Below are 27,166 nucleotides of genomic sequence, written 5' to 3' on the forward strand. Positions count from 1 at the left end.
CATTTACCTTGAAAAAAAAATTTGGACAATGATGACGAAGAATTTACCTGAAAAATAAATATCACTTTCTGTCAGTAAATCTCAATTTTAAGACCAAAACCAACCAGGTATTGGTACTGAGCTCACCTGCAGCCTGAAGGTTCCTCCTAGAGACTCATCTGGACCTGAAACCTGTCTGGAAGCATCTCAACAAGAAGAACAAAACCTGCTCAGTGCATCTGAACTCTTTAATAAAATAAAATCTGAACATAAAGTTGCATAGAACACAGCTGCTGCTGGCTGAATGAAGCCAGAACTTGGAGGTGAGCAGCTCCGGGCTACATTCAGATCTGCTTTAAGACGTGATTTCTGCAGACAGATACAGTAGAAAACCAAACGTGGACCAAAACGCTGCTGCTTTCACCAAATTATACATTCAAGATCCCAACAAAGACACAAAAACAAGCACAACATTCACTGACAAACACTAACAAAAGGCTCAGTCCATGAAAAAAACACCAGAAACTCCTCAGAACAGAGAAATAAATCAACCAAACCAGGAAAAAACTCCAACCAGAACCATCTGGTTCTTCATCTCCAGTAACTTTATCAGTGATCAGAGTTCTACCTTCAGACTGGGAATATTTCCAGAGTTCCAGGTCCTTGAAGTCCAGAGAGGACTGTCCAGTTGTCAGTAGGTCTACTCTAGAACTTTCTCCAGTTGTCGGTAGGTCTACTCTAGAACTTTCTCCAGTTGTCGGTAGGTCTACTCTAGAACTTTCTCCAGTTGTCGGTAGGTCTACTCTAGAACTTTCTCCAGTTGTCGGTAGGTCTACTCTAGAACTTTCTCCAGTTGTAGGTAGGTCTACTCTAGAACTTTCTCCAGGTGTCGGTAGGTCTACTCTAGAACTTTCTCCAGGTGTCGGTAGGTCTACTCTAGAATTTCTCCAGTTGTCGGTAGGTCTACTCTAGAACTTTCTCCAGTTGTCAGTAGGTCTACTCTAGAACTTTCTCCAGTTGTCGGTAGGTCTACTCTAGAATTTCTCCAGTTATATATATGACATATATATATATGACATACTCTAGAACTTTCTACAGGGAACATTCAAGAGTATACCTACCTATAGGTATGCTTATTATGTATACCTATAGGTGTCATTGTAAACAAATTTTTTCTCATTTTTGCAAAATTTAAAGTCACTGAGACAATTATTTTAGTCATTCTGGACAACTTTTATGTCATTCTAAACATGTTTTGAGGAAGTAAGTTCAGATTTTTGTCCTTTTAGACAAATTTTTGTGTAATTTTGGAATTTTTTTGAGTCAGTGAACAAATTTCATGTCATTCTGAACACATCTTGAATTATTCTTGAGACTTGAATCATTTTTAACCATGTTTAGGTCATTTTGGACAAATGTTGAATCATTTTGGGCGTTTTATAATCTCGGTTGGTCGATGCCTTGGTCATTTTGGACAGTTTCTGAGTGATTGCACTGAAGTTTATCCAAAAATAGAGAGTTGGGCACCATGACTCACAAATTGTCCAGTGTTCAATGTCAGGGTTCTATCTGCTGGACTGATGAAGTTCTGAGGCTCAGAAATGATGGAAAAAGTCCATTAAAAAGTGATAAATCTGGACCCACCTCTGTGGACTTCAGGGACCTGGAACTCCGGAAATATTCCCAGTATGAAGGTAGAACTCTGATCATTGATTAAGTTACTGGAGATGAAGAACCAGATGGTTTGGAGGAGGTACTGGGGAGGTTTTTCAGATTTAGCTGATTTTAAATGAACAAAATTAGACATTAAAAAACAGTGAAATGTGAATTAGTAGCTGCAGTAGTTTCTTTTGAGGCACATCAGTGGAGATGTTGAAGAAGTTGAAGATGCTGAAGACATTGTTGAAGAAGTTGAAGACGTTGTTGAAGGTTTCAGAGGCGTCGTTGTCCTCGACTCCGTCTGTGATGAACCTGAAACAGCAGATTCAGGTGAGCAGCTCTGATCGACTCTGAGGCAGTTTTTAAATTATTTTAATTGTCAGACTCTTATCTGGTCATTGTGAGAACAGAACAGTCTTACATGATGTCTGTTGTTTGTTTCAGAAGATTTCAAACAGATTCATCAGTCTTTACTGATTTTATTAGAGTCTTAATTTACCTTCAACTGTCTCTTATTTTTTCTAGTAATATGATTATTTTTACTGTTTTTACCAGTCAAGAGTTTAGGGAAACTAAGGCTGCAACTAACGATTATATTATCGTATATATTATGGAGGACATCCTACAGGTCCATAGAAGTGGACTACAGAGGCTGGAGGACATTCACTCTGCAAAGTCCTCAGTCGACTGGGCATTACAGAGCGAGGGTCATTCCATCATAAAAATCCAACAAATCTCTCTGAGCAAATGTCATTTTTATTTCTATTTTATTTGACTCTGCTGTATTTCGTATTAAATATTGGGGTGGAGATTCCACAGCGTTATTAATGGTGTGAATTTATATGATATAAAATACTACGTTTCCTCAGTTTATAGCGTATTTAACATAGTAAACGGGGTAACTCTGGTAGAACACCGACCTTGGGGGTTTCTGGGCTGCCGAATGGAGACAGCTCCACTGAGTTTTCTTTGTCGGACGAGTTATTGAGTCGGTTCTGAGCGAACTTCCTCTTCAGAGCTTCAGCGATCAGAGCGGCCGGATCGCTGAGCAGAACCGGACCTCCTTTACTGCGACGCCTCCGGACCGGAGTTCCTCCTGGAGACCTGAAACAGAACCGGAGTAGATGAACTTCTGGAACAAGGAACCTGCTGCTGGGTTGGGAAAGCTAAAAAGATAAAACTGTCAGATTTCAAACCTTCTGACGGTCCTTAAACTAAACATCTGCACGTTCTGCCTTGAAACTGAACCAAACCTCAGCTGGACCTGTGATATCTCATCTGTCTGACGTTATTCTACGTGTCGGGTTTAAAAATTAACCAAAAATAGCATGATGCCGCCACCACCGTGCTTCACATCATGATGCTGCCACATTCATGCTTCACATCATGATGCTGCCACCTTCATGCTTAACATCATGATGCTGCCACCTTCATGCTTCACATTATGATGCTGCCACCACCATGCTTCACATCATGATGCTGCCACCACCATGCTTCACATCATGATGCCGCCACCTTCATGCTTCACATCATGATGCCGCCACCACCGTGCTTCACATCATGATGCCGCCACCACCATGCTTCAAGTCATGATGCTGCCACCACCATGCTTCACATCATGATGCTGCCATCACCATGCTTCACTTTATGATGCTGCCACCACCATGCTTCACATCATGATGCCGCCACCTTCATGCTTCACATCATGATGCCGCCACCACCGTGCTTCACATCATGATGCCGCCACCACCGTGCTTCAAGTCATGATGCTGCCACCACCGTGCTTCACATCATGATGCTGCCTCCACAGTGCTGCACATCATGATGCTGCCACCACCATGCTTCAAGTCATGATGCTGCCACCACCGTGCTTCACATCATGATGCTGCCACCACCGTGCTGCACATCATGATGCTGCCACCACCATGCTTCAAGTCATGATGCTGCCACCACCGTGCTTCACGTCATGATGCTGCCACCACCGTGCTGCACGTCATGATGCTGCCACCACCGTGCTTCACATCATGATGCTGCCACCACCGTGCTTCACATCATGATGCTGCCACCACCATGCTTCAAGTCATGATGCTGCCACCACCGTGCTTCACGTCATGATGCTGCCACCACCGTGCTGCACATCATGATGCTGCCACCACCGTGCTTCACATCATGATGCTGCCACCACCATGCTTCAAGTCATGATGCTGCCACCACCGTGCTTCACATCATGATGCTGCCACCACTGTGCTTCACGTCATGATGCTGCCACCACTGTGCTGGAGCTAAGCTTAGAATTTAAATATTTTATCAAAGTCACTTCATTCGACGTGTTTTATTTAAATATTCAACAAAAAGAAATGATTTTTCAGGAACCAGGTCACAGAAACCAGAATCCATGAGCTGCAACAATCAGGTGACAAAAACTCAAAGATTCAACAGAGAAGAAAAGTCGGGAAGCAAATTAAAATGTTGCTAAATATCGAAGAATGTGGAACCTCTATTTTATTTTTTCACCAGTGGACTCTTGAAAATTTATTGGACTGATGATTCCAGGTTTGTTAAATGTTTTTGCTAAATTAATAATAAAAGAAATGTTTTTTGTGATTTCTCTGAAACTAAATCATGGAGCTGTAGTTTATTCTTAAGGTTCTTCCAGGACCAGGGAGCAAAACAAGACATTTCTGAGGGCTGAGGATTGGTTTCTGCAGCATTAAGGGAATAAATCCTCATTAATGTTGATGAAACTCAGATTTTATTTAAATGTGAAGCCTCACCTCTCCACAGAGCGAAGCTTCACCTGGTTCAGGTCCTTCAGGATGTCCAGCATGGAGGGAATCGGTTTGTTCTGCTGCCTGACCTCAGTCTGATCAGAGTCCTTCTTCCTGCGCTGCTGGATCAGTTTAGCTACAGAGGAGGAGTCAGGACATGGAGGAGGAGGTGGAGGAGGAGGAGGTGGAGGAGGAGCACAGCGAGGGGTGGAGGTCAGAGTCGGGACCAGAGGAGTTAGAGGAGAACCCTGAGGCTCTGGAGCTGCAGTGACGATCATGGCGATCTGAGCTCTCAGTTTGATCAGCTCGTTCTCCAGAGCGGAGATCTTCTTCAGGGCGTCTGGATCAGCTGCTGGCCTCAGCAGACCTCCTCTCTGGACTCTGGGTACCGCCACCGGACGTCTGAGAAGATCTCTGGATGCAGCACCGAGCTTCTCTGGAGGGAGATGATTCCTGGAAACACGAGTTTTACATCTTTATCTCCGACATCTGCAGGATTTTCTGCTCAGAAGAAGACTTTTTGTCAGAAATGAGACATTTTCACCACATTGATATTAACTGGTCCACCTGGACGCTGCAGCCTGAAAAACTAGGAGAGTTTTTGACCTCATTTACGGAATAAAAAAGCTTTTCAGTGTCCAGATGACGACTTCAACTCTAATGAAGACAGGAAATCAAAGTTCTTTTGTTCAGTTCTGTGTTTCTTTTATGTTTTCCACTGGACCGTATTTATTCTGAGTCTGCGTGTTTTTTGTTTTTTTTACCTGGTTTTGGCGAAACTGTCGCCTTCGTCCTCAAACACCCACATGACGTCAGCGAATGATGGGATGGCGGGCGTTTCCACAGTGACGTCAACATATCCATGAGGTCTGTAGGTGATCAGAGGGACCTGAGGAGGAAATACAGTTTAATATGTTCATATTTTATTTATAATATACTTAATTAAGAAGCTAAAGTATGTCTCTATGCAGATGATATCTTGTTTTATTTGACCAACACTCCAAAATCCAATAATATACTCAGTTTACCATCTTGAGTGAGGAAGAAAAGCAAATATTTTACATTTTTCCTTAAGAAATGACTAAAAATATGATCCAGTAATCAAAAAAATTCGCTCTTTGATTGATTGACTAAATGATTAATTGTAGCACCTGAATAAAGACTTCGACACACTGATGCATCTGTAAAGAAATGTGATAAATCTGTCATTTAAATCAGATTATATCTCAGCTTTAGTAGCCGTTTAGCACAGACTAATGAAGGTATAAATCTGTGACCTCGTATAAACTCAGGTTGGCGTTACCTGGAAGTGAACTCGTGGAACTGGAGTCAGAGGAAGGTTTGTCCCGATCATCCGGACGATGCTGCGATACTGACCGCACAGCTGAGTGTCCCACACCGGAACCAGCTGCAAAAACAATATAAAAACAGCATAAAACACACAAAAACAACACAAAAACACACAAAAGTCAACTTCAAAAAACAAACGAAAAAAAACACAAAAACACCCAAAAACAACATGAAAACACAAAAACAATACAAGAAAACACATAAAAACAACAAAAGAACATAAAAGTAACATAAAAATCAAAACAACAGAAAACACAAAAACAATATAAAAACAATATAACACTCAACATAAAAATAATATAAAAGCATCACAAAAACAACATAAAAACACACAACAGCATGAACACAAAAAACAAAAACATAAAAAACAAAAACAAAACAAAAACAAAAACACAAAACATTAAAACACAAAAAAACAACACAAAAACTAAATAAAAATACACAAAAACTACAGAAAAAAATAAAAACACACAAAATCTACATAAAATATACATATTGTTTTGTTCTATGGCCCTAAATAACCTTCAGAATAAACTAAATGATTTTATCTCAGGATGCAGTTTCTGCTTCAAAGCTGGATTTAGCTTCTCAATTTTCTGTTTTTTGTCCAACGTTAGTCGTGTAAAGCTTCATTTTCTAACCGCTGCAGCTGAATAACGATGGCCAGGCGTCCTAAATAAATAAAGGTTTTAAATGTTGTTTAAATTCAATGATTTCTATGTTCTCACCATGTCCGGCGGCACTCCGAAGTAGTCCAGCACCATCCTCAGAACGTACACCACGTCCTCCAGCAGCGACATCCGAGGTTCTGGTCCTGCAGCAGCCGACCAACACACAGATCCGGTTTCTGCTGACTGTCCTGGTTCGAGTCCAACGGGGAGGAGAAAGTCACATATTCTACACCTGAGCAGAACAAACACAAACACCAACTTTAAAAATCTCACAGCGCTCTGTTATCAGAGGATTAATCAATATAAAACACAAAAACAACAAAAAAAATCAACATAAAACACATAAAACCACACAAAAACAACATAAAACACCATAAAACACATAAAAACAAAAACACCGATGTTAAAGATCCCACAGCACTCCGTTATCAGAGGATTAATCAACATCTTTCAGTGTTTCAGCTCCTCCATTTAACTCACTTTCACATGAATTAACTCAAAGTGAACGTTGCTGTGAATATCCGTCTATGTGCAGAACATGCAGCGAAAACAACATAGAAAACAAAAAACATAAAACCCCCAAATAATAATATAAAACTAATAATAAAAACATAAATATAAATAAACGTATTATTTTTGTAGTCTGCACCAAACAAGTATCGTCCCACACACCATAATAATAATAATAATAATAATAATATTAATAATAAATAACAACAACAATAATGATAATTATTATGCTAACAATACATACAAATATTTTTAAAAGTAAAAATAATAAAACTAGTACTACTATTACTACTAATAATAATATAAAAAAATAATAAAATATTTTTAAAATAACAACAATAATTAACAAAAATACCAGTAGTACTAATAATAATAATAATAATAATAATAACATAAAACTTTTTGTAGGGGGGGCATCTGTAGCTCCACTACTTCCTGTATTTTGGTATCTAGATGAGACAGATGACAGATTCCTCCTTTTAAGGAAGTTCAGGAAATGTGACACATTTTAAAAAATGAAAAAAAAAAAAATCCAGCTCCTTGAATATTAGCATTCTGATTGTATTTCAATTAATTATTCGACTGTTTTTAATAACATTATTATTATTTTTATTGTAAATCAAAGTAATTTTAAGGTACATTCTCCTGACCAACTGTCACCTGGTTACAGACCTGTCTCACCTGGTTACAGACTGAAGTTCACCTGGTTACAGACCTGTCTCTCCTGTCTCACCTGGTTACAGACTGAAGTTCACCTGTGTCCATCCCTGTTAACCGACTGCTAACTGAACTTTCCTGTTGTTCTGAACGATGCGGACACAAACACCGCAGTGACAAACACCGCAAAGACCCACAGAACCGGGACTAACCGGGACAAAAAGAGCCCGGTACCGGACCCACACTCACCGTCGACCGTTAATCCTGAAGCCGCAGCAGCTACATGGATCCAGAATCCTCCGGAATTTAAGGAAAATGACCTGAAAGTGCAGCTGAAAGTCGCAGCCTCCCTCCGCTGCTCACATGCGGCCGCTCTGAAGTCAAATAACGCTGCAGCAGCAACGCCTCTTCTGATTGGCAGAGAGTACAACGGAAGCCCCAGCGGCCAATGGGAGCCCGCGGCCTTCTAGCGTCAGCAACGGCCGCTCGGCCAATAGCTAAAAGCGAGCACCAAATTTGTATTTCAGCACGCGAGCTACTTCTGCTTCTGTCGGGTAAGAAAACACCGATAAACTGAGTTTAACGACTTCTGCGGCACTTTTATAGGCTCTTAAATCAAATTAGTCGACGTATTTTATTAATTTAGAAGCTTAAAGGGCGAAACGAAACAGTCAAATATGTTTTTTGTGGAGTTTAAAAGCTACGTAACGCGTTAAAAAGTAGTCAGTTAGCTTCTGTAGCTAGCGGCTAGCTGACAGGTTAGCTTCTGTTAGCTTCCAGGAAATAACTCCGTCTCTAGTTTGACATTATTGGTTTATTACTGGTTTATTGTTGGTCCTTTTAAACACAGGATGGTGTGTCTGCAGGAGGTGAAGCTGCATTTACAGGAGCCTTGTTGTTTTTTTCTGTACCTGCTCTTGTTTACTCCAAAATGAAGTTAGCTTTTATAGCCTAAAACACGAGTTTATACTAATCTGTGTGCAGATATGAGTAAATTCAACCTCTAAACCCTTAGCTTTTTAGTTATAGAAGATAATCTGAGTGTGATCAACATTTTAAATGTGGTTTTGCTTCTCTTTGTGGTTGTTTTGTGTCTATTTGTAGCTTTTTTGTATCTTTTTATGGTAGTTTTGGGTCTTTTTGTGGTTGTTTTGTGTTTATTTGTGGTTGGTTTTTTTGTCTTTGTAGTTGTTTTTTGTCTCTGAGGTAGTTTTGCATCTTTTTGTAGTTGTGTTGCATCTGTTTGGTTGTTTTGTGTCTCTGAGGTAGTTTTGCATCTTTTTGTGTTTGTTTTGTGTCTTTTTGTGGTAGTTTTACATCTTTTTGTGATAGTTTTGCTTCTCTTTGTGGTAGTTTTACATCTGTTTGGTTGTGTTTTGTCTCTGTAGTTGTGTTTTGTGTCTGGTGTTTTCCATCTTTTTGTGGTTGTTTTGTGTCTCTTTGTACTCTATATGAGTGGTTTCATTACCTTGATCATTTCATTTGTATTTATTAATACACACATTTAGCATTTTTACATCTGTATTTTGTTTTGTTTTAACTTTATGTTGCTTGTTGTCACGTTGCCATCTGGATTTCCTGCTTTTAGCTTTGTCTGTTAACTCTTGTTTTAAAGTGCTGTCATTATTGAAATCATTATTATATGTTAGAGAAATGTCACTGCTACAGATGTCTTGCTGTGAAATGGAAAAATCTCCTCAATAAAATCAAAACTTGATGTGACAGAAAAATAATTAGATTTGAATAAGCAGATCTACAGCTGATTAACTGAGAAATTTGGAGAAAACTGGGGGAATTTATTACAGCAGGAGAGAGTTTAGGGCAAAAATGTAGTTATAGAAATAATAACAGAAGCACAACCGGTCAGCTAATGGTGCCTTCACTTCCACCTGGACACTCGTAGTAGTTGCATTCACTGACATTTGGAAATGGGAGTTCCAGTGAAAAAACTTGAGGTTGGCCTGACACGTGATTTCTCCACCGAACTGGTTAATCTGTAAACTTATCTTCCAGCTCCAGGCGTGGTGAAGTTATCCAAGATGATGGATGCTCTGTCGGTGGTGAGTCAGCTGAGGGACCTGGCCTCAGAGCCCCAGAACCGAGAGGTGATCGTCCAGGACCAGGGCTGCCTCCCTGGACTGGTTCTCTTCCTGGACCACCAGAACCCAGAGGTCCTGTTTGCAACTCTGCAGGTGAGTGGAGAGAAAGTGGACTCTGGGCTGTTAGTGGAGGTGGTTATGAACTCCATTTATCTTTCTTTTTCTTCCTCCTTTCATAAGGACAACACACATTCATTAACATTTCTGTAAATGCACTAGTTATTCATCTTTTTGTGGTAGTTTTGCATCTTTTTGTGGTAGTTTTGCATCTTTTTGTGATAGTTTTGCATCTTTTTGTGGTAGTTTTACATCTTTTTGTGGTAGTTTTACATCTTTTGTGGTAGTTTTGCATCTTTTTGTGGTACTTTTACATCTTTTTGTGGTAGTTTTGCATATTTTTGTGAGAGTTTTGCATCTTTTGTGATAGTTTTACATCTTTTTGTGGCAGTTTTACATCTTTTTGTGGTAGTTTTGCATCTTTTTGTGATAGTTTTACATCTTTTTGTGGTAGTTTGCGTCTCTTTGTGGTTGTTTTGCATCTTTTTGTGACAGTTTTGCATCTTTTTGTGGTAGTTTGCGTCTCTTTGTGGTTGTTTTGCATCTTTTTGTGGTTGTTGTGTGTCTTTGTGGTTGTTTTGTGTCTTAGTTATTATTGAAACATTGCGCTTAATATATTTTTCACTTTTCAAAGTCGTCACGTGGGCTGTTTCATTAGAGTACAGTTATATTTTTTAGTCTACAGCTGAAAAACATGTTTAAACATTGTTTTACCCAAGTTAAAGGAGGTTTTCTAAAATTATTCTTGACATTATTATATTATGGAATCACTATGAACATTATTCTTGACAGTAGTTGAAAGATTTTGGTTATTTCCCAAATGTGTGTTTTTATGTGTTGTATTTTATTGCTGGAGCCTGTCAAAGAAGAATTTCTGTCACCATTTGGGACAGACAATAAAATCTATCTATCTATCTATCTATCTATCTATCTATCTATCTATCTATCTATCTATCTATCTATCTATCTATCTATCTATTGTTAAAGTCATTTGTGTAAATATTCTTAAATTTGTGTTCTTCTGTTTTTCTTATTTATATTGTGTGTATAAATAGTGTGTATACTTGTATACTTCACCTCTTTCATTTCTGGTTGTGTTTTCTGGCTTTTCTTTTGTCACTTCCCTGCTGTGACGATGCAAGTTTCCCCTTGTGTAACTAATAAAAGATATTTTAGTCTATTCCATAACATCTGGTTGTGTTTCAGAACGTTAATCTGAGTCTAAACATTCAGATTTTATTCCAAAACTTGCATCAGTGAGTCTAAACTGACCTGGTGATAAAATCCTACCAGAGGTGATGGAGGGACGGAGAGCAGCAACATCTGGAGGAAAACAAAATCGATGCTGACATTCTTCTGTTGCTGTTCTGTGTAATATTCTTTTTCAATCATGAAAATGTTCAAAATGTGTTATAAAGGGAAAAACAAACATATTTCAAACATGGTCATTCAAAATATAAAACAAACAATGAAATATTATTATTATTATGTACAAAAATGGCAGAAAAACACATTCTGAAATTAGTAAAACTAAATTTAAAATCATTTCTAAACCATGACATGTTGTTTTTAGAATAAAGTAAAATACTAGATTGTTCATTGTTGTTTTATTGTTTTGAGTCTCATTTTTGTAATATTTTGTCTTTTTGTTGTTTGTCTTTTTTCGTCTGACTTTTGTCGTTTGTCTCATGTTTTTGTCGTTTTGTGTTTCCTTTTTGTCTCACTTGTGTTTCTTGTCTATTTTTTGTCGTTTTGTTTCTCGCTTTTGCAATTTTTTGTCTCGTTTGTGTCATTTATGTAATTTTTGTAGTTTAATTTTTGTCATTTGTTTTTTTGGCACTTCATAGCTTTTTTTGTCAGATTTTTTTTTTTTTGTCTTTTTTTTTGCCTGACTTGTCGTTGGTCTCACATTTTTGTCGTTTTGTGTCTTGTTTTTGTAATATTTTGTCCTGTTTTTGTTTTTTTGTCTTTTTTCGTCTGAGTTTTGTTGTTTTGTTTCTCGTTTTTTTCATTTTGTTTCCTTTTTGTCTCGCGTTTGCGTTTTTTTGTCTCATTTTTGTCATTTAGTGTTTTGCTTTATTCATCGTTTTGTGTATTGTTTTTGCAGTGTTGTTTCACGATTTTGTCATTTTTTTGGCTCGTTTGTCTATTTTTTTTACTTTGTAACTTTTTTGTCAAATTTTTTGTCACTTTTTTGTTTTGTTTCAAGTCGTTTGTGTCGTTTTTTTGTCACTTTGTTTCTCACTTTTGTCATTTGTGTCTTATTTTGTAATAATTTGTCTTGTTTTTGTTGTTTTTTATCTTTTTTAAATGTAAAATCCTCTCTGGTTCAGTTCCAGGTGACTAAATGTTGTGTTCCTTTGTCGACACTCTGTGATCTGGAAGTTGTAATGTGGAAAAGATAAATTGAGGCTGAATGTTGATGAAACTGAATTTATTTTTCTTCATAAATTTCAGGTTGTTCATGATGTTTTGTAAAAAGATAATTCTTTGAATGTGAACATTTTCAGAATGTACCTTTTTGCACAAAACCAAAGGAACCATTAGGAGTTGTGATTATTTAGAGGTTATTCTGCTGTGGTTTTATTGGTCACTGCAGGTCAAACTGGACTGAATGTGGAACCTGGACTAAGATGAGCTTGACTCTTCTGCTATAGAACATCCAGATTGTTGTCTAAGAAGTTCTAACCTTCTCCACTAACTTTGACAACTATAAATAAAAATAAATGCCCGTTGAGTCCGTGATGATAACTTGCGTTTTATCAAACAGACTTTAACTGATGAAATAAATACTTTAAGAGGTAAAAATAAACATGGATTTGTTGGAATGGTGAGTATTCATCTCTCCTCTGTCCTCAGACTCTGCGTTACTTGGCTGAACTTCCTCCCAACATTTCCACCATGAAGAACGAACTGGGAATGATGGTGAGCTTAGAGAACCTGATGGCCAGGTGAGATCGTCTGCATGTTTTCCTCAACTGTGTAATGTATTTTATGAGTGTTTTAATGTTGTTTGTGAAATATGCAGTCATACTTAAAGCATGTTGCTGCATAAATTACACATCTGTGTTTTTACGTGTAATATTCCATTTTACTGAGATGAAGCAGTAGTTTACCTTGGTAATTATAGGTTTGTTATGTTAAAGGATCCATATTTTGTTGTTTCTTCCTTCTCTTCAGTGTTAGCTGCTTTTTTGAGCATTTAAAAGTCTGCAAAGTTGAGTTTGTGAGTAATTCTGGATATTTTTTAAAGACATTTAGGACGTAGTATGTCATTTATAATCTTTGGTGGCGGTAGAAAATGCAAAGTTACCGTGACCCATCAAGGATTTGGTTCCTTCTTTCCTGCAGTGTGTTATGGAGCTGCTTTTTGTGCATGTTTAAACATCTATAAAGTTGAGTCATTGTAGACAAGGTTTGGGTCATTTTTGTCATTTTGGACAATATTTAAGTCCTTTTTTTTCAGAGATGGAGAGCACAAAGCTACCGTGACATTTTGAAACACAGTGAAGACTTCAACCAGTCAAAATTCTTTAATTTGGTCACAAGGAGTTCTTCTTCCCACAGAAACTCTGCTCCTTACCTCCTGAAGCTCAAAGCTTCCCGATTGCAGCCATTTACATGCAAAAGTTTGTACTTGTGAGGGCAGCTGCACTAAAAGTAAAGGAAGAAAAGTATGAGATCTGGAAAGCTTTGGCCTCGCAACCTTCAGGATGCATGATAGCAATTTTCAACCATATGCAATATTTAAAATAAATTTAGTAGAAATGTCAATCTACACTTTGGTTTAGTACTAAAAGTGGTAGTTTTACATCTTTTTGGTTGTTTTGTATCTGCTTGATAGTTTTGCTTCTGTTTGTGGTAGTTTTGCATCTTTTTGTGGTAGTTTTGCGTCATTTTGTGGTAGTTTAGCATCTTTTTGTGGTAGTTTAGCATCTTTTTGTGGTAGTTTAGCATCTTTTTGTGGTAGTTTTGCTTCTGTTTGTGGTAGTTTTGCATCGTTTTGTGGTGTTTTGCACCATTTTGTGGTAGTTTTGTGGTAGCTTTGCATCTTTTTGTGGTAGCTTTGCATCTTTTTGTGGTAGTTTTGCACCTTTTTGTGGTAGTTTTGCATCTTTTTTGTGGTATTTTACATCTTTTTGTGGTAGTTTTGCTTCTTTTTGTGGTAGTTTTACATCTTTTTGTGGTAGTTTTTCACCTTTTTGTGGTAGTTTTGCGTCTTTTTGTGGTAGTTTTCCTTTTTGTGGTAGTTTTTCTTTTTGTGGTAGTTCTGCTTCTTTTTCTGATAGTTTTGCACCTTTTTGTGGTAGTTTTGCATCTTTTTTGTGGTATTGTACATCTTTTTGTGGTAGTTTTGCTTCTTTTTGTGGTAGTTTTCCTTCTTTTTGTGGTAGTTTTCCTTCTTTCTGTGGTAGTTTTGCGTCTTTTTGTGGTTTTCCCTCTTTTAGTCATAGTTTTTCTTGTTTTTGTGGTAGTTTTCCTTCTTTTTGTGGTAATTTTGCTTCTTTTTGTGATAGTTTTGCTTTTTGTGGTAGTTTTGGATGTTTTTGTGGTAGTTTTGCATCTTTTTGTGGTAGTTTTGCTTCTTTTTGTGGTAGTTTTGCATCTTTTTGTGGTAGTTTTGTGTCTGTTTGTGGTGGTTTTCCATCTCTTTGTGGTTGTTTTGTGTTTTAACATGTTTAAATGTGCTACACCTCTTTAAAAGTGATGTTCAGACACTCCAGACCACATGATTAATTATTTTCTCTCTCCCTACAGAGAAGGTCTGTCTGTGGACATCACAGCTTTAGCTCAGGAGGTTTATGACATCCTGAACGCTCCAACTAATCCTGCACCTCGTACTCCCGAGAGGGAACAGAGGAAGAAGTCCCAGTTCTTCATTAACTCCACCAACAAGAAGGCCAAGTCCGTCACGCTGCACATCCAGGGTCTGGACAGCTCAGTGAGTGGACTAATCATGAATACATCTGAATTACAACCGTGAGAGTGTTAATAAATGAACCTTTCTGTGATGTGAAGGACCAGCGGGGTTTGTGTGAGGAGGCTCTGCTGAAGGTCAAAGGTGTGATCAGCTTCACCTTCCAGATGGCCTCCAAGAGATGCACCGTCCGGATCCGCTCAGACCTTCCTACCGAGGTGACGACTCCAGCATTTCCTGGCATTTATTGTCTTATATACAGTTCTACCTGCAGCAGGGTGGTTCTACTGAAAGATGTCAGGGAACTTTGGTTGTTTTGTGTCTCTTTGTGGTTGCTTTGTGTCTCTTTGTGGTTGCTTTGTGTCTCTTTGTGGTTGTTTTGTGTCTCTTTGTGGTTGCTTTGTGTCTCTTTGTGGTTGCTTTGTGTCTCTTTGTGGTTGTTTTGTGTCTCTTTGTGGTTGCTTTGTGTCTCTTTGTGGTTGCTTTGTGTCTCTTTGTGGTTGTTTTGTGTCTCTTCCTGTATGTTTTGTGTCTCTTTTGTATCTTTGGTGACCACAAAGAGACACAAAACAACCAAAAAAAGAAGCAAAAACACAACAAAGACACAAAATGACTTCAAAGATACGCAGAAACGTCCTCCTCTAACGTATCTTTTTCTTTCTGCAGAGTTTGGCCACCGCCATCGCTGCTACCAAAGTTCTGTCGGCCCAGCAGGTGGTGAAGAACAAAGCAGGAGAGGAGGTGAGAGAACTCTGAGGAAACTTTTAGTAGAAAAATTTAACGTATGAGGGAGCAAGTTAAAGCTGAACAGTCAGTCGATGCCAAATTAATAGCACAATGTGAAGCAATACAATTAGCAAAAAGGGGAAAAAAGGGCAAAACCTCCAATCCAGGCTGGTCTAGTGTCTCCATAAAGTTCCTGTAAGTGCTTATCTATGGATGGATCCATATTTCTACTAAAATATTTTATATAAATTAGTTTTGGGCCCTAATGAGCTCATTTATGAGATGGTGCAGCAACTTATTTCCTAGATTTTGACTCTGTTGGAAGCTTTTTGTATCTTCACCATCTCATTTATTGTCTTCATGGTGTTTGTTTTAATTCTCCACATTTTAAATCTAGTTGTAATTATTTGTCAAAAACCTTCCATTCAGATGCTCAGATTTTCTCCAAACCTCTGTCGTCTCCCTGTTCCCTTCAGGTCTACCTCCCTCTGAACCCATCTGGACTGGAGGTTCCTCAGAACTCGGCTCTGCCTGATTACCTCCCGGAGGAGGAGGATGAGAGTCCGGAGAAGAAGACGGACCGAGCCATCTCCAGAACCACAGCCAAGGTGGACTCCAACGGGAGCTGGCTCAATGCTGCTGCCAGTTTCCTCACAAAGACCTTCTACTGGTGAACCTGGAGCTGTTGCTAGAGACTGTAGACCTGGAGGTGAGTCACCACAGGACCCACGTTAACCTGAAACACTGACTGGACTGACGCCGGCTTCTTCTATCTCCTCGTGTAAATATTTTCTCTTCAGTCTTTCCAAACTGAACGTTTTCTCCTGACGTGTAAAAAATAAAACGAGTGTAAATCTTTATTACTTTTCTGTATGAACTGAAAAGTAGTTTCCATCATCTGCTGTTTGTTGGTAGTTGTGTTGGTTTACGTTAAAATAAACATACAAAATATTTGTTCCATATGAACTGGTGTTGTTAGGCTTTTTGGTGAGAAAGAAAACCGACTTCTGTACACGTCTGACTGACAAAAACACTTATAATAGCAACGATTCAGTGTCTGACCTTCATCAGCACTTTGGTTCTAAAAGTGGTTGTTTTGCGTCTCTTTGTAGTCATTTTGTGTCTCTTTGTGGTTGTTTTGCGTCTTTGTGGTCGTTTTGCGTTTCTTTGTGGTCGTTTTTTTCTGATTAAATTCGAACATTGAAGCGTCACTAATAAATGTACTTTTCCAGTTCAACGTTCTGCAGGATTCTGTTTGAATCTTCTGGATAAACTCGTACGAAGAGTTCCTTCGTTTTAAATCAAAGGAGACAAAAAAAAGAATTGATAATTGATCAGGGTTCCCACGCGTCCTGGAGAACCTGGAAAATGATTGACCAATTTTCCAGTCATGTAAAACATGAAAAATGAGAAAAAAGGTCAAATGTCCTGGAAACAGTTAACTTATCCTGGAAAAATATTTATCCTCCCCCTGTCAATGCAAACATGTTAAAAGTTATGCGCATGCATGTCTGTTGTCCCCTTATCTTCTGGGCAACATTAAGGCATATATATATATATAAAATGTATATATAATAGCGCTCATTAGGGCTGGGTGATATGGCCTAGAAAATTATTTTTTTGATTTTTTCACAAAAAAATCCCGATTCACGATTTATGCGATTTTTAAATTTTTTTTTTTTAACCCCCTACCAAATCTTCGCACGCCGGAGTCCAGTCTACTGTATGCAAATGAGCTGCAGCCCTCTCCAGGTAAACACACCGGATCGCAGCTGGAAATGCACCACATGTTGCATGCTGGTCTGGTTGCGGTGCATTTCCAGCTGCGATATATAGCATGTTGCTCTAAAAACGTCATAGTATAGCATGTCGCTCTAAAAACGTCATAGTATAGCATGTTGCTATAACAACGTCATAGTATAGCATGTTGCTCTAAAAACATCTTAGTATAGCATGTCGCTATAACAACGTCATAGTATAGCATGTCGCTATAACAACGTCATAGTATAGCATGTTGCTCTAAAAACATCTTAGTATAGCATGTCGCTATAACAACGTCATAGTATAGCATGTCGCTATAACAACGTCATAGTATAGCATGTTGCTCTAAAAACATCTTAGTATAGCATGTCGCTATAACAACGTCATAGTATAGCATGTCGCTATAACAACGTCATAGTATAGCATGTCGCTCTAAAAACATCATAGTATAGCATGTTGCTCTAAAAACGTCATAGTATAGCATGTCGCTCTAAAAACATCTTAGTATAGCATGTCGCTCTAAAAACGTCATAGTATAGCATGTCGCTATAACAACGTCATAGTATAGCATGTCGCTATAACAACGTCATAGTATAGCATGTTGCTCTAAAAACATCTTAGTATAGCATGTCGCTATAACAACGTCATAGTATAGCATGTCGCTATAACAACGTCATAGTATAGCATGTTGCTATAACAACGTCATAGTATAGCATGTTGCTCTAAAAACATCTTAGTATAGCATGTCGCTATAACAACGTCATAGTATAGCATGTTGCTCTAAAAACATCTTAGTATAGCAAGTCGCTATAACAACGTCATAGTATAGCATGTCGCTATAACAACGTCATAGTATAGCATGTCGCTATAACAACGTCATAGTATAGCATGTCGCTATAACAACGTCATAGTATAGCATGTCGCTCTAAAAACGTCATAGTATAGCATGTCGCTCTAAAAACGTCATAGTATAGCATGTCGCTCTAAAAACGTCATAGTATAGCATGTCGCTCTAAAAACATCATAGTATAGCATGTCGCTCTAAAAACATCATAGTATAGCATGTCGCTCTAAAAACGTCATAGTATAGCATGTCGCTCTAAAAACGTCATAGTATAGCATGTTGCTCTAAAAACATCTTAGTATAGCATGTCGCTCTAAAAACGTCATAGTATAGCATGTCGCTATAACAACGTCATAGTATAGCATGTTGCTCTAAAAACATCTTAGTATAGCATGTCGCTATAACAACGTCATAGTATAGCATGTCGCTATAACAACGTCATAGTATAGCATGTGGCTCTAAAAACATCTTAGTATAGCATGTCGCTATAACAACGTCATAGTATAGCATGTTGCTCTAAAAACATCTTAGTATAGCATGTCGCTATAACAACGTCATAGTATAGCATGTCGCTATAACAACGTCATAGTGTAGCATGTCGCTCTAAAAACGTCATAGTATAGCATGTCGCTCTAAAAACGTCATAGTATAGCATGTCGCTATAACAACGTCATAGTATAGCATGTCGCTATAACAACGTCATAGTATAGCATGTCACTATAAAAACGTCATCGTATAGCATGTCACTATAACAACGTCATAGCATAGCATGTGGCTCTAAAAACGTTATAGTTTAGTCTTTAGTCCACAAATCGTTATGTCCTGGCTGTCTGAAGTAGGTGAGGAGCAACACAAAAACAGTCCAAACGCTGGTTTCCAGAGGGTTAGACGAGTATTTATTTGAAAGAGTAAGTTTACAACAACACAACATGTGAGGGGGTTAAAAGCAAATGGGTGTTAGTAAAAGTAAAAATAAACAGAACTAAAAGTGAACTTCATGTTGACATTGATGGGCATTCCAACCAGGAACAAAGTAAAAGATAATCAATAGGAAAAAAAACTCTTCCTGTTCACCTCTTAAAACCCAAAAACACAGCTCAGTAGCATCTTAAACTAAAACTACCAATAGGTTCCCTGTTTTCCTTTGTGAACAATTCAAAGGTCCCTCTCTATCTCCCCACACATCCACCAACCACTGGAATACATCTCCAAAGTTCTGCTGGACCAGCTCAGCTTCCCCTCAGAAGAAGTGCTGCCACCTGCCAGATGAAGGAGCCTTTTGAGAGGCAGCTGGCATCGTGATTGGACTGTACTTTGGTCTGTTCCAATCCAGCTTCAGCTCCAGAGACGGCAGGCGGGACGAGTCAACGGAGGCCTGGTGGACGAAGGCATGCAGCTGAGTACGATCCAGAAAACAACAGAGGAGGAGTGCAGCAGCCCAGAGCCAGAACAACCAGAGTAGCATCTTATGTCTCTTAGAAAACATCATAGTAGAGCCTTTGCTATGAAAAACGCCATCATATACATCGTAGATTGTACAAATAACAAGTCAAAGGAAAGAGACATACATTGTAGAATTGTAGTAATTGTGGGCTGACTGATTTACTGATTAGCAGTATTTTATTTTTTACTGATTTACGGTAATAAATACATTTAAAAATGGTGCTACTTTGGCTCTGAACCTTTATCTACCTGTGGTCGCTCTGTCTTCTGGAGTGATTTGATTGGTTATACGTCACGAATAAAACTCCTTTAACTTAACATCTGTAAACAAAACAAAAACGTATCAACAAAGTTTTCTGTTAGAGTTTGTGTTCTTCAAGTTTAACTCCAAGATTTTAAATACTTTCATTTACTGCAAATGAATATCTACTCCAAATGTCTCACTAATAATCATTATCAGCCTTAAAAACCCACAAAACACCCCTCTATACTGGACCACACTTAGTACAGTCCAGTTCCCCCTTCTATAAATCTGCTTGGAATCTTCCACTTCCTGTTTGTCAAAGTTGCCTTCTACCTGGACAGGTTTTGCTGGAGCTCATGCAACAAACATTTTGGGTAACTGCACTTTAATATGGATGGATGACACTGAATTAGAGTCTGTTTTAATGAGACTGAGTTAAGATGTGTAGCTCTGTCATTAAATAGGAAATTATTTCTCAGAATTCACAGAGAAAAGTCTGAAATGTGTGCTAGGTTAGCGTCCCACATGTTCTTTGGCTCAGCTAAAGCTAACTCTCTCCAACTTCTGGATCTCTTGAGTTGCTTGTTGTTAAAATATCTTGCTAGAGGTGCTGAAGCTCAGAAAGTCTGAGATGTTTGTTCAAAATAAGCTCATTCTCAAGTCTGATCTGAACTGTCCTCTTTTGTTTGAACTTTCCCTAAACTTAGGAGTTAATGACAGAGCAGCACATCCAGACTCAGTCTCATTTATGTAGAGATTAAACTTCAGTGTCATTCATTGATGTTAAAGTGCAGTTTTTCAAATGTTTGTTGCACATGCTCCCGACCAACCCAGTCCAGGTGGAAGATGATGTGAAGAGAAAGCTCCAGAGGATGAATATCACACATTTACGTTGGAAATAAATGTCCTTTAATTAGACATTGTCATGCAAAAGTTGGATTTCCCTTTAATGATGTTCAAATCTTTGTTGAGTGTTCTGTTGATGTTGGTTTCTAAATGTTTTCTGACACTCGGCCCCAAAGATTAAAACCTTTTACTGCTCACAAGCTGCAACAATTCACACATTATCAACTATATTTCTGACTAAACTAAGATAAAAAGTGAAAAACTGCCTGATTCCTGCATCATGAATGTAAATCTTTTTGGTTTTTATGACAGTAAACTGAATGTATTTGGGTTTGACATTTTATAAACCAAAACGAAATGAATTAGTGGAGAAAACAATCAACAGATTAATGGTCAAAGAAAATGTGTTTTCCAACATATATGACTGAATTACTCCAACTTTACAAGATACATACAATTTTAATTCAATTTTATTTATATAACACCAATTAGAGGTCAAATTGTCTCAAGACACTTTATTTTTATATTTTTTTGTCATATTTAAAATATGACAAAGTAAGAAATTTAAACCTCTTGACTAATCCAATTTATTATTTGGTTTTTAAGAGACTAGTGGACAATTAAAATAAGTTTCTCCACTAAAACTAATAAACATGAGGTCAAATAGAAGGAAGAGTTTTAAATACTGCAGTCCCACGACGACAAGAATAAAGTTTGTCAACAAAAAGTAAATCTGCTGGTGGATTCCATTAAAGTCCTAATAAATGATAATAAAGTGTGATACTAAAGATTTGTGGTGCTAAAAATGTCCAAGTAAAGATATGAAGTTGAACATGTGGATGGAGGTTGATAAAAGTTTCTCTCCCTTCATTTCTCTGGAGCGACTCCATGGATTTTATGGATGGTGGTTAAAGACCTGCTCTTCTAGTCGTCTTCCTTCTAGTCGCTGTAAAAAGTCAGTCCATCCTGGCCGACTTCAACACCTCTTCATGACAACTTGTTCTGCCTCGGACCTGGTGGAAACTCCAGAAACTGGGGAAAACCTGTGGAGACTCGAAGAACTCGTGGAGACTCGAAAAACTCGTGGGGCGGGGGAAGGTGTGGTGGGTGGTGGGGGGAGGTGGGGGAGTAGAGGGGGGAGGCCGCCACCCACCTCCCCACCTACTCTCCGCCCTGACTCCACCCAGACTCCGCCTTGGCTCCACCCATGTGGTCACTTCGGGAACTACGATGTCAAAGGGACGACGAATTTATTTCTTTTTATCTGATCTGTAGCTCAGTGAGTTAAGGATTTGCCTATGGAGCTGCAGGTCGCTGGTTCAAGACCAGACACTTCTTAAATTTTCTCAAAATCCTGACAAAGACAAAGAAAGAAAATTGCCGGTGGTAGGTCTTGAACCTGCGACCCTCCGCTCAGGAGTCTATCCTCTTATCCCCCTGAGCTACTTGCTCAGATACTAATTCTTCTTTTTTTTGCGCATTTATCATCTATTTTTTGTCGTTTTCGAGTTTTTTTTTTTAACTCGAGTCTCGACTCGACCGTTTTTCTCAGGAGGTTGGGCTTCAGCCTTTGTGCTGGAGGGTTGAACCCTCAGTTCCAAGACTTTCCAAAGCCTCCACACCTCCCGAGTCCTCAGGACCTGAGCTTTCACACAGTCTGAGGGCTGAAATTTTCTAAGTCCCACAGTAGATCTCTGTTAGATTGAACCTTCAGACAGTCTGAGGACTGATATCTTCTAAGTTCCTGAGTAGTTCTCTGTTAGTTTGAACCTTCAGACAGTCTGAGGACTGATATCTTCTAAGTTCCTGAGTAGTTCTCTGTTAGTTTGAACCTTCAGACACTCTGAGGACTGAAATCTTAAAAGTTTCTCAGTACTTCTCTGTTAGTTTGAACTTTCTGGTTAACAGAAGCCTTAAAACTTGTGACCATGAGTCTTGATTTCACATTTAGACCATCCATCTGAGTTCTTCTCAGACCTTCACCTGTGGGTTTTTTAGAAATCCTCAACAAACGTTGATTCTTTTCACTGAACAGTAAAGTTTGTGGAGATCAGAAGGTAACATTAGTTTGATCAATGCCTTCAACTACTAGTAGACTTTATCTGGAAAGCAGTTTTCTGAAATGAGTTCTTAGTAAATCTGTCCACAATCAAACCAAGAACATAGAAAGAGGAAAAGTTTGAAGAAACAACTTGTTTTCATTTCAGACTAGAAAACGCTGCAAGACTTTTATCTGTTTTTGCTCTTTTTGATCGTTTTATTGTCTCTTCTGTTTAATTTGATCTTCTAAAGTTTAACTGGTGTCTTTTCAAATGTTTTATCTTTAGTTTGATTCTTGTTAAACGTTTAGTTTTGCTCTTTTCTCACCTTTTATTCTTTTCTAATGTCTGATTTGATTTCAAAATGTTTTGTCTTTTTAATGTTTAATTGTTTTTTCAAATGTTTTATCGACTTGTTTGAAAAATTTCCTTTTCTTTCCCAATGTTTAATTTTTCGATTAAATCTTTAAGGTTTTTCTTTTTAAATTTTTTACCACCTTTTAATCTTTAATTTTCTTTTTAAATGCTTCATTGTATTTTCTGTTTAATTCCTATTTAAAGTTTTATTGTCTTTAAGATTTAATTTTCTAATTAATTATTTCTAATTAATTTTTTAATTAAATCTTTTGTCTTTTTAAAGGTTTAATAATCTAAATAAATGTTTTGTATTTTTTAAATGTTTAATATTCTTGCTTAATTGTATTTTTTAAATGTTTAATTATCTAAAATATTTCATCTTTAATATTTTTGTTAAAAAACTTGTTTAATTTCATAATTACATGTTTTGTATCTTCTGTTTAATTATCTAATTAAATATTTTGTCAGTTTAATATAATTTAATTGTATTTAATGTTTAATTTGCTTTTTAAAGTTTTACTGTATTAAATGTTTTTTCCTTTGATTTAATTGCTTTTTTAAATGTAATTTATTTCTTTAATCTTTTTTTCTGTCAAGATTTTAACCCCAACCTTAAAAATGAAACAAACCCTTAAATCACAATAAAAATACTTCTGCTGTCACAATCATGAGTTAGTCAATTATTCAGTTTATCAATTCAACTTTATTTGTTTAGCACCTTTCACACAGATGACAAAACTAAACAAGCAAAGAGAAAAAACTGCTAAAACTATGATTAAAACTCAAAAACATATTTTTAAAAAAAGATTTAACATGGTAATAAAATATGTTGTGTCCAGGGGATGGAGGGAGTTTATTGAAGTCTTCTTGGGCTCACATGGGAAATCATTTAAAATATAAACTTGATATTCAGTCTAAGGAAACTGGAAACTGCAGAGCAACAGAAGAACCAACAATATCTCCTGTTTTCTCCTTTAATGAGTCGACTCTTCTTGTGCTTTCAGACCAAAGAACTACAGACTCTTCACAACCTGCTCAAACTCTTGGTACAGGACCTCACCACACGGGTCAAGAAGGTTTCTGTCTCATTTCTACTCTGAAGCTCATCTTCTCCTGCTCAAACTGCTGACAAATGTTTCTGTTGCTCTAAAGTCTGGTCTCCAGAACTTCCTAAAAACTCTCAAAGTCTCTTCTGCTGCAGGTTGCTTTGTAGAACTGTTCCAGAAAACCTCACTAAACCACATGGAGGGGCCTCAAGATAGTCGTCCAAATGAAACCATACAAAAACCAAACTAGCACAACCCAAACGCTAAAGTCTCCTGCAGCCTACCAGAGAACCTCTGAGAACAGAGAATCAGGACAGGAACTCTTACCTTCTGGACAACCAACGCTGGTTCACAAACAAGAATACAGAATGTGTCTGACCAAAAACCTCTAAAGACTCACTACAGCCAAGATAAAGACACAACTCAGCTGCATCAAATCCACTAATCACTGCACACATTAGCACCATGTGCTAACTGTGGCTAAAGAACCACATTTACCAAGACAACTATCCAGTACAAAGCCCTAAAACACACCAAGAAACACATTAAAGATGATTTTACTGCTGGAAGCTGCAAGCCAACGCCTAAAGAACAAACTAAAGCAATGGAGCCAAACCCGGTTCAGTGGTGGAGAGAAACAGAGGAAATGTTTGTCTGCAGCTAAATAAAGCAGGAAGACACTGAGCTGCTCAGGTGTTCCTGATAACACCAAGCAGCCACCTGGACAGCCAATAGGAACACAGCTTCCTGGAAGTCCAGAGGGCTGGCTTAGTCAAGGAAATTTAGTTTAAAGTTGAAGCAGAAAGTTAACAAAGAAAGTTGAAAACCACCTTCTGATACCTGAAATCTCTGAGTTTTCACACAAAGAACACCTGAACATGTCAAACTGGTTCCATAGTAGAACCATCATTGTAAAAACATCATATTATGGTGTGTTGCTCTAAAAACATTAGGACCCAGCTGTCTAGGGTTGCCGAGGAGCAACACAAAAACAGGACAAACGCTGGTTTCCAGGGGGTTAGGAGGCTATTTATTTGAAAGAGGAAGTTTACAACAACACAACATGTGAGCAGAAAAATCACAAAGTCTGTCTTTAGTTCAGCTGAAAATATTAGTTTTTGTCTTTTTTATTGACCAAACTTTTCAGGAAGTAGATGAAGAATAAATAAAGCTCTCATGTAGAAGTCCAACTTATTTTGGATCCTTGTGGAGAGTTTAATCTTAGAGTTTGTAAAGCTGTTGAGTTTTTAGAGTCACATGGATTGTTTTGACATTTAATAACCGAGTCCTGAAATAAAATTACAGTTGTGGATTTCTGTCATTTAGTCTGGAATAAACAAATAACAGCAGCATAAATCTCAAACATCATTATGAGGAGTCTGGATTGAGGTTTCTCACTTGATAATGATCAAAATATGAAATTTAGGTTGGTTTAAAGGAATATTCCACCTTAAATCTTTGAATGTTGACCTATAAGAGATCTGTATTTACCTATGATAGATCTGTATTTACCTATGATAGATCTGTATTTATCTATGATAGATCTGTATTTACCTATGATAGATCTGTATTTATCTATGATAGATCTGTATTTATCTATGATAGATCTGTATTTATCTATGATCGATCTGTATTTATCTATGATAGATCTGTATTTATCTATGATCGATCTGTATTTATCTATGATCGATCTGTATTTATCTGATAGATCTGTATTTATCTGATAGATCTGTATTTATCTATGATAGATCTGTATTTACCTATGATAGATCTGTATTTATCTATGATAGATCTGTATTTACCTATGATAGATTTGCATTTATCTATGATAGATCTGTATTTATCTATGATAGATCTGTATTTATCTATGATAGATCTATATTTATCTATGATAGATCTGTATTTATCTATGATAGATCTCTATTTATCTATGATAGATCTCTATTTATCTATGATAGATCTGTATTTATCTATGATAGATCTGCATTTATCTATGATCGATCTGCATTTATCTATGATAGATCTGTATTTACCTATGATAGATCTGTATTTATCTATGATAGATCTCTATTTATCTATGATAGATCTGCATTTATCTATGATAGATCTGCATTTATCTATGATAGATCTGTATTTATCTATGATAGATCTGCATTTATCTATGATAGATCTGTATTTATCTATGATAGATCTGTATTTATCTATGATAGATCTGTATTTATCTATGATAGATCTGTATTTATCTATGATAGATCTGTATTTATCTATGATAGATCTGTATTTATCTATGATAGATCTGTATTTATCTATGATAGATCTCTATTTATCTATGATAGATCTGTATTTATCTATGATAGATCTGTATTTATCTATGATAGATCTGTATTTATCTATGATAGATCTGTATTTATCTATGATAGATCTCTATTTATCTATGATAGATCTGTATTTATCTATGATAGATCTGTATTTACCTATGATAGATCTGTATTTACCTATGATAGATCTGTATTTACCTATGATAGATCTGTATTTATCTATGATAGATCTGTATTTACCTATGATAGATCTGCATTTATCTATGATAGATCTGTATTTATCTATGATAGATCTGTATTTATCTATGATAGATCTGTATTTACCTATGATAGATCTGCATTTATCTATGATAGATCTGCATTTATCTATGATAGATCTGTATTTATCTATGATCGATCTGTATTTATCTATGATAGATCTGTATTTACCTATGATAGATCTGCATTTATCTATGATAGATCTGTATTTATCTATGATCGATCTGTATTTATCTATGAAAGCATTTCTCTGCTTCCAGCCGGTGCAGCGCCTCACGTTGACAAGCTGACAAGCCCAGTTTTATCAACAGTAGCTGTCTTTCAAGCTGCAGGAATAACATTGATGTCTATGGAGTGAACAGGGATCGTCTGCAAACTGCAAAACTGCTGCAAGAGTAAAGAGAGACAGAAATATTCAATAGCTTCACTCTTATATACTGTAGTGTCTCCAAAATCACTGCAGCCTTATCTGGCTCCTGTTGACATCAATGTTATTCCTGCAACTTGAAAGACAGCTACTGTTGATAAAACTGGGCTTGTAGTATATTGTCTACCTTACAATGATAGGAAAGAGGCATCGTTTATGTTTAGACAACGTATATCTAATGAGTTATTG

General features: G+C 37.3%; 2 protein-coding genes across 4 annotated transcripts; one reads left to right on the forward strand and one right to left on the reverse strand.

Annotated features, from left to right (window-relative positions):
• Nucleotides 1-208: 208 nt before the first annotated feature.
• mtfr2 (mitochondrial fission regulator 2) lies at nucleotides 209-7,982 on the reverse strand. The gene is made up of 7 exons (XM_023296472.3): nucleotides 7,844-7,982; nucleotides 6,485-6,659; nucleotides 5,710-5,814; nucleotides 5,171-5,295; nucleotides 4,413-4,859; nucleotides 2,559-2,742; nucleotides 209-1,950 (listed from the first exon to the last, which is right to left on the reverse strand). The coding sequence occupies exons 2-7, from the start codon at nucleotides 6,554-6,556 to the stop codon at nucleotides 1,912-1,914; spliced, it is 972 nt and encodes a 323-aa protein (XP_023152240.1). The 5' UTR covers nucleotides 6,557-6,659; nucleotides 7,844-7,982; the 3' UTR covers nucleotides 209-1,911.
• A 25-nt stretch (nucleotides 7,983-8,007) lies between these two features.
• On the forward strand, nucleotides 8,008-25,286 carry armc1l (armadillo repeat containing 1, like). Of its 3 annotated transcripts, none has more exons than XM_055016226.1 (8): nucleotides 8,008-8,148; nucleotides 9,608-9,786; nucleotides 12,610-12,701; nucleotides 14,509-14,692; nucleotides 14,770-14,886; nucleotides 15,335-15,409; nucleotides 15,871-16,103; nucleotides 23,933-25,286. In XM_055016226.1, the coding sequence occupies exons 1-7, from the start codon at nucleotides 8,043-8,045 to the stop codon at nucleotides 16,066-16,068; spliced, it is 951 nt and encodes a 316-aa protein (XP_054872201.1). In that variant the 5' UTR covers nucleotides 8,008-8,042; the 3' UTR covers nucleotides 16,069-16,103; nucleotides 23,933-25,286. The 3 variants fall into 3 exon arrangements, with proteins under 3 accessions (XP_054872201.1, XP_054872202.1, XP_023152241.2); XM_055016227.1 differs by lacking the exon at nucleotides 23,933-25,286 and adding an exon at nucleotides 19,161-19,680; XM_023296473.3 differs by lacking the exon at nucleotides 23,933-25,286 and having other exon boundaries at nucleotides 8,009-8,148; nucleotides 15,871-16,631.
• Nucleotides 25,287-27,166: the final 1,880 nt, after the last annotated feature.

Source organism: Amphiprion ocellaris, chromosome 12 (genome assembly GCF_022539595.1).
Source record: "Amphiprion ocellaris isolate individual 3 ecotype Okinawa chromosome 12, ASM2253959v1, whole genome shotgun sequence".
Taxonomy (NCBI): domain Eukaryota; kingdom Metazoa; phylum Chordata; class Actinopteri; family Pomacentridae; genus Amphiprion; species Amphiprion ocellaris.

What these genes read in the sequence shown, in the direction of transcription:
- mtfr2 (XM_023296472.3), bottom strand. Translation starts at nt 6,556, where the DNA reads ATGTCGCTGCTGGAGGACGTGGTGTACGTTCTGAGGATGGTGCTGGAC. An exon ending in TTCCACGAGTTCACTTCCAG is followed by an intron (nt 5,296 to 5,709) that starts GTAACGCCAACC and finishes TTTCCTCCTCAG; the next exon opens with GTCCCTCTGATCACCTACAG. An exon ending in AAGCTTCGCTCTGTGGAGAG is followed by an intron (nt 2,743 to 4,412) that starts GTGAGGCTTCAC and finishes GTTCTGTTTCAG; the next exon opens with GTCTCCAGGAGGAACTCCGG.
- armc1l (XM_055016226.1), top strand. Translation starts at nt 8,043, where the DNA reads ATGGGAGCCCGCGGCCTTCTAGCGTCAGCAACGGCCGCTCGGCCAATA. An exon ending in TCCTGTTTGCAACTCTGCAG is followed by an intron (nt 9,787 to 12,609) that starts GTGAGTGGAGAG and finishes CTCTGTCCTCAG; the next exon opens with ACTCTGCGTTACTTGGCTGA. An exon ending in TCCAGGGTCTGGACAGCTCA is followed by an intron (nt 14,693 to 14,769) that starts GTGAGTGGACTA and finishes TGTGATGTGAAG; the next exon opens with GACCAGCGGGGTTTGTGTGA.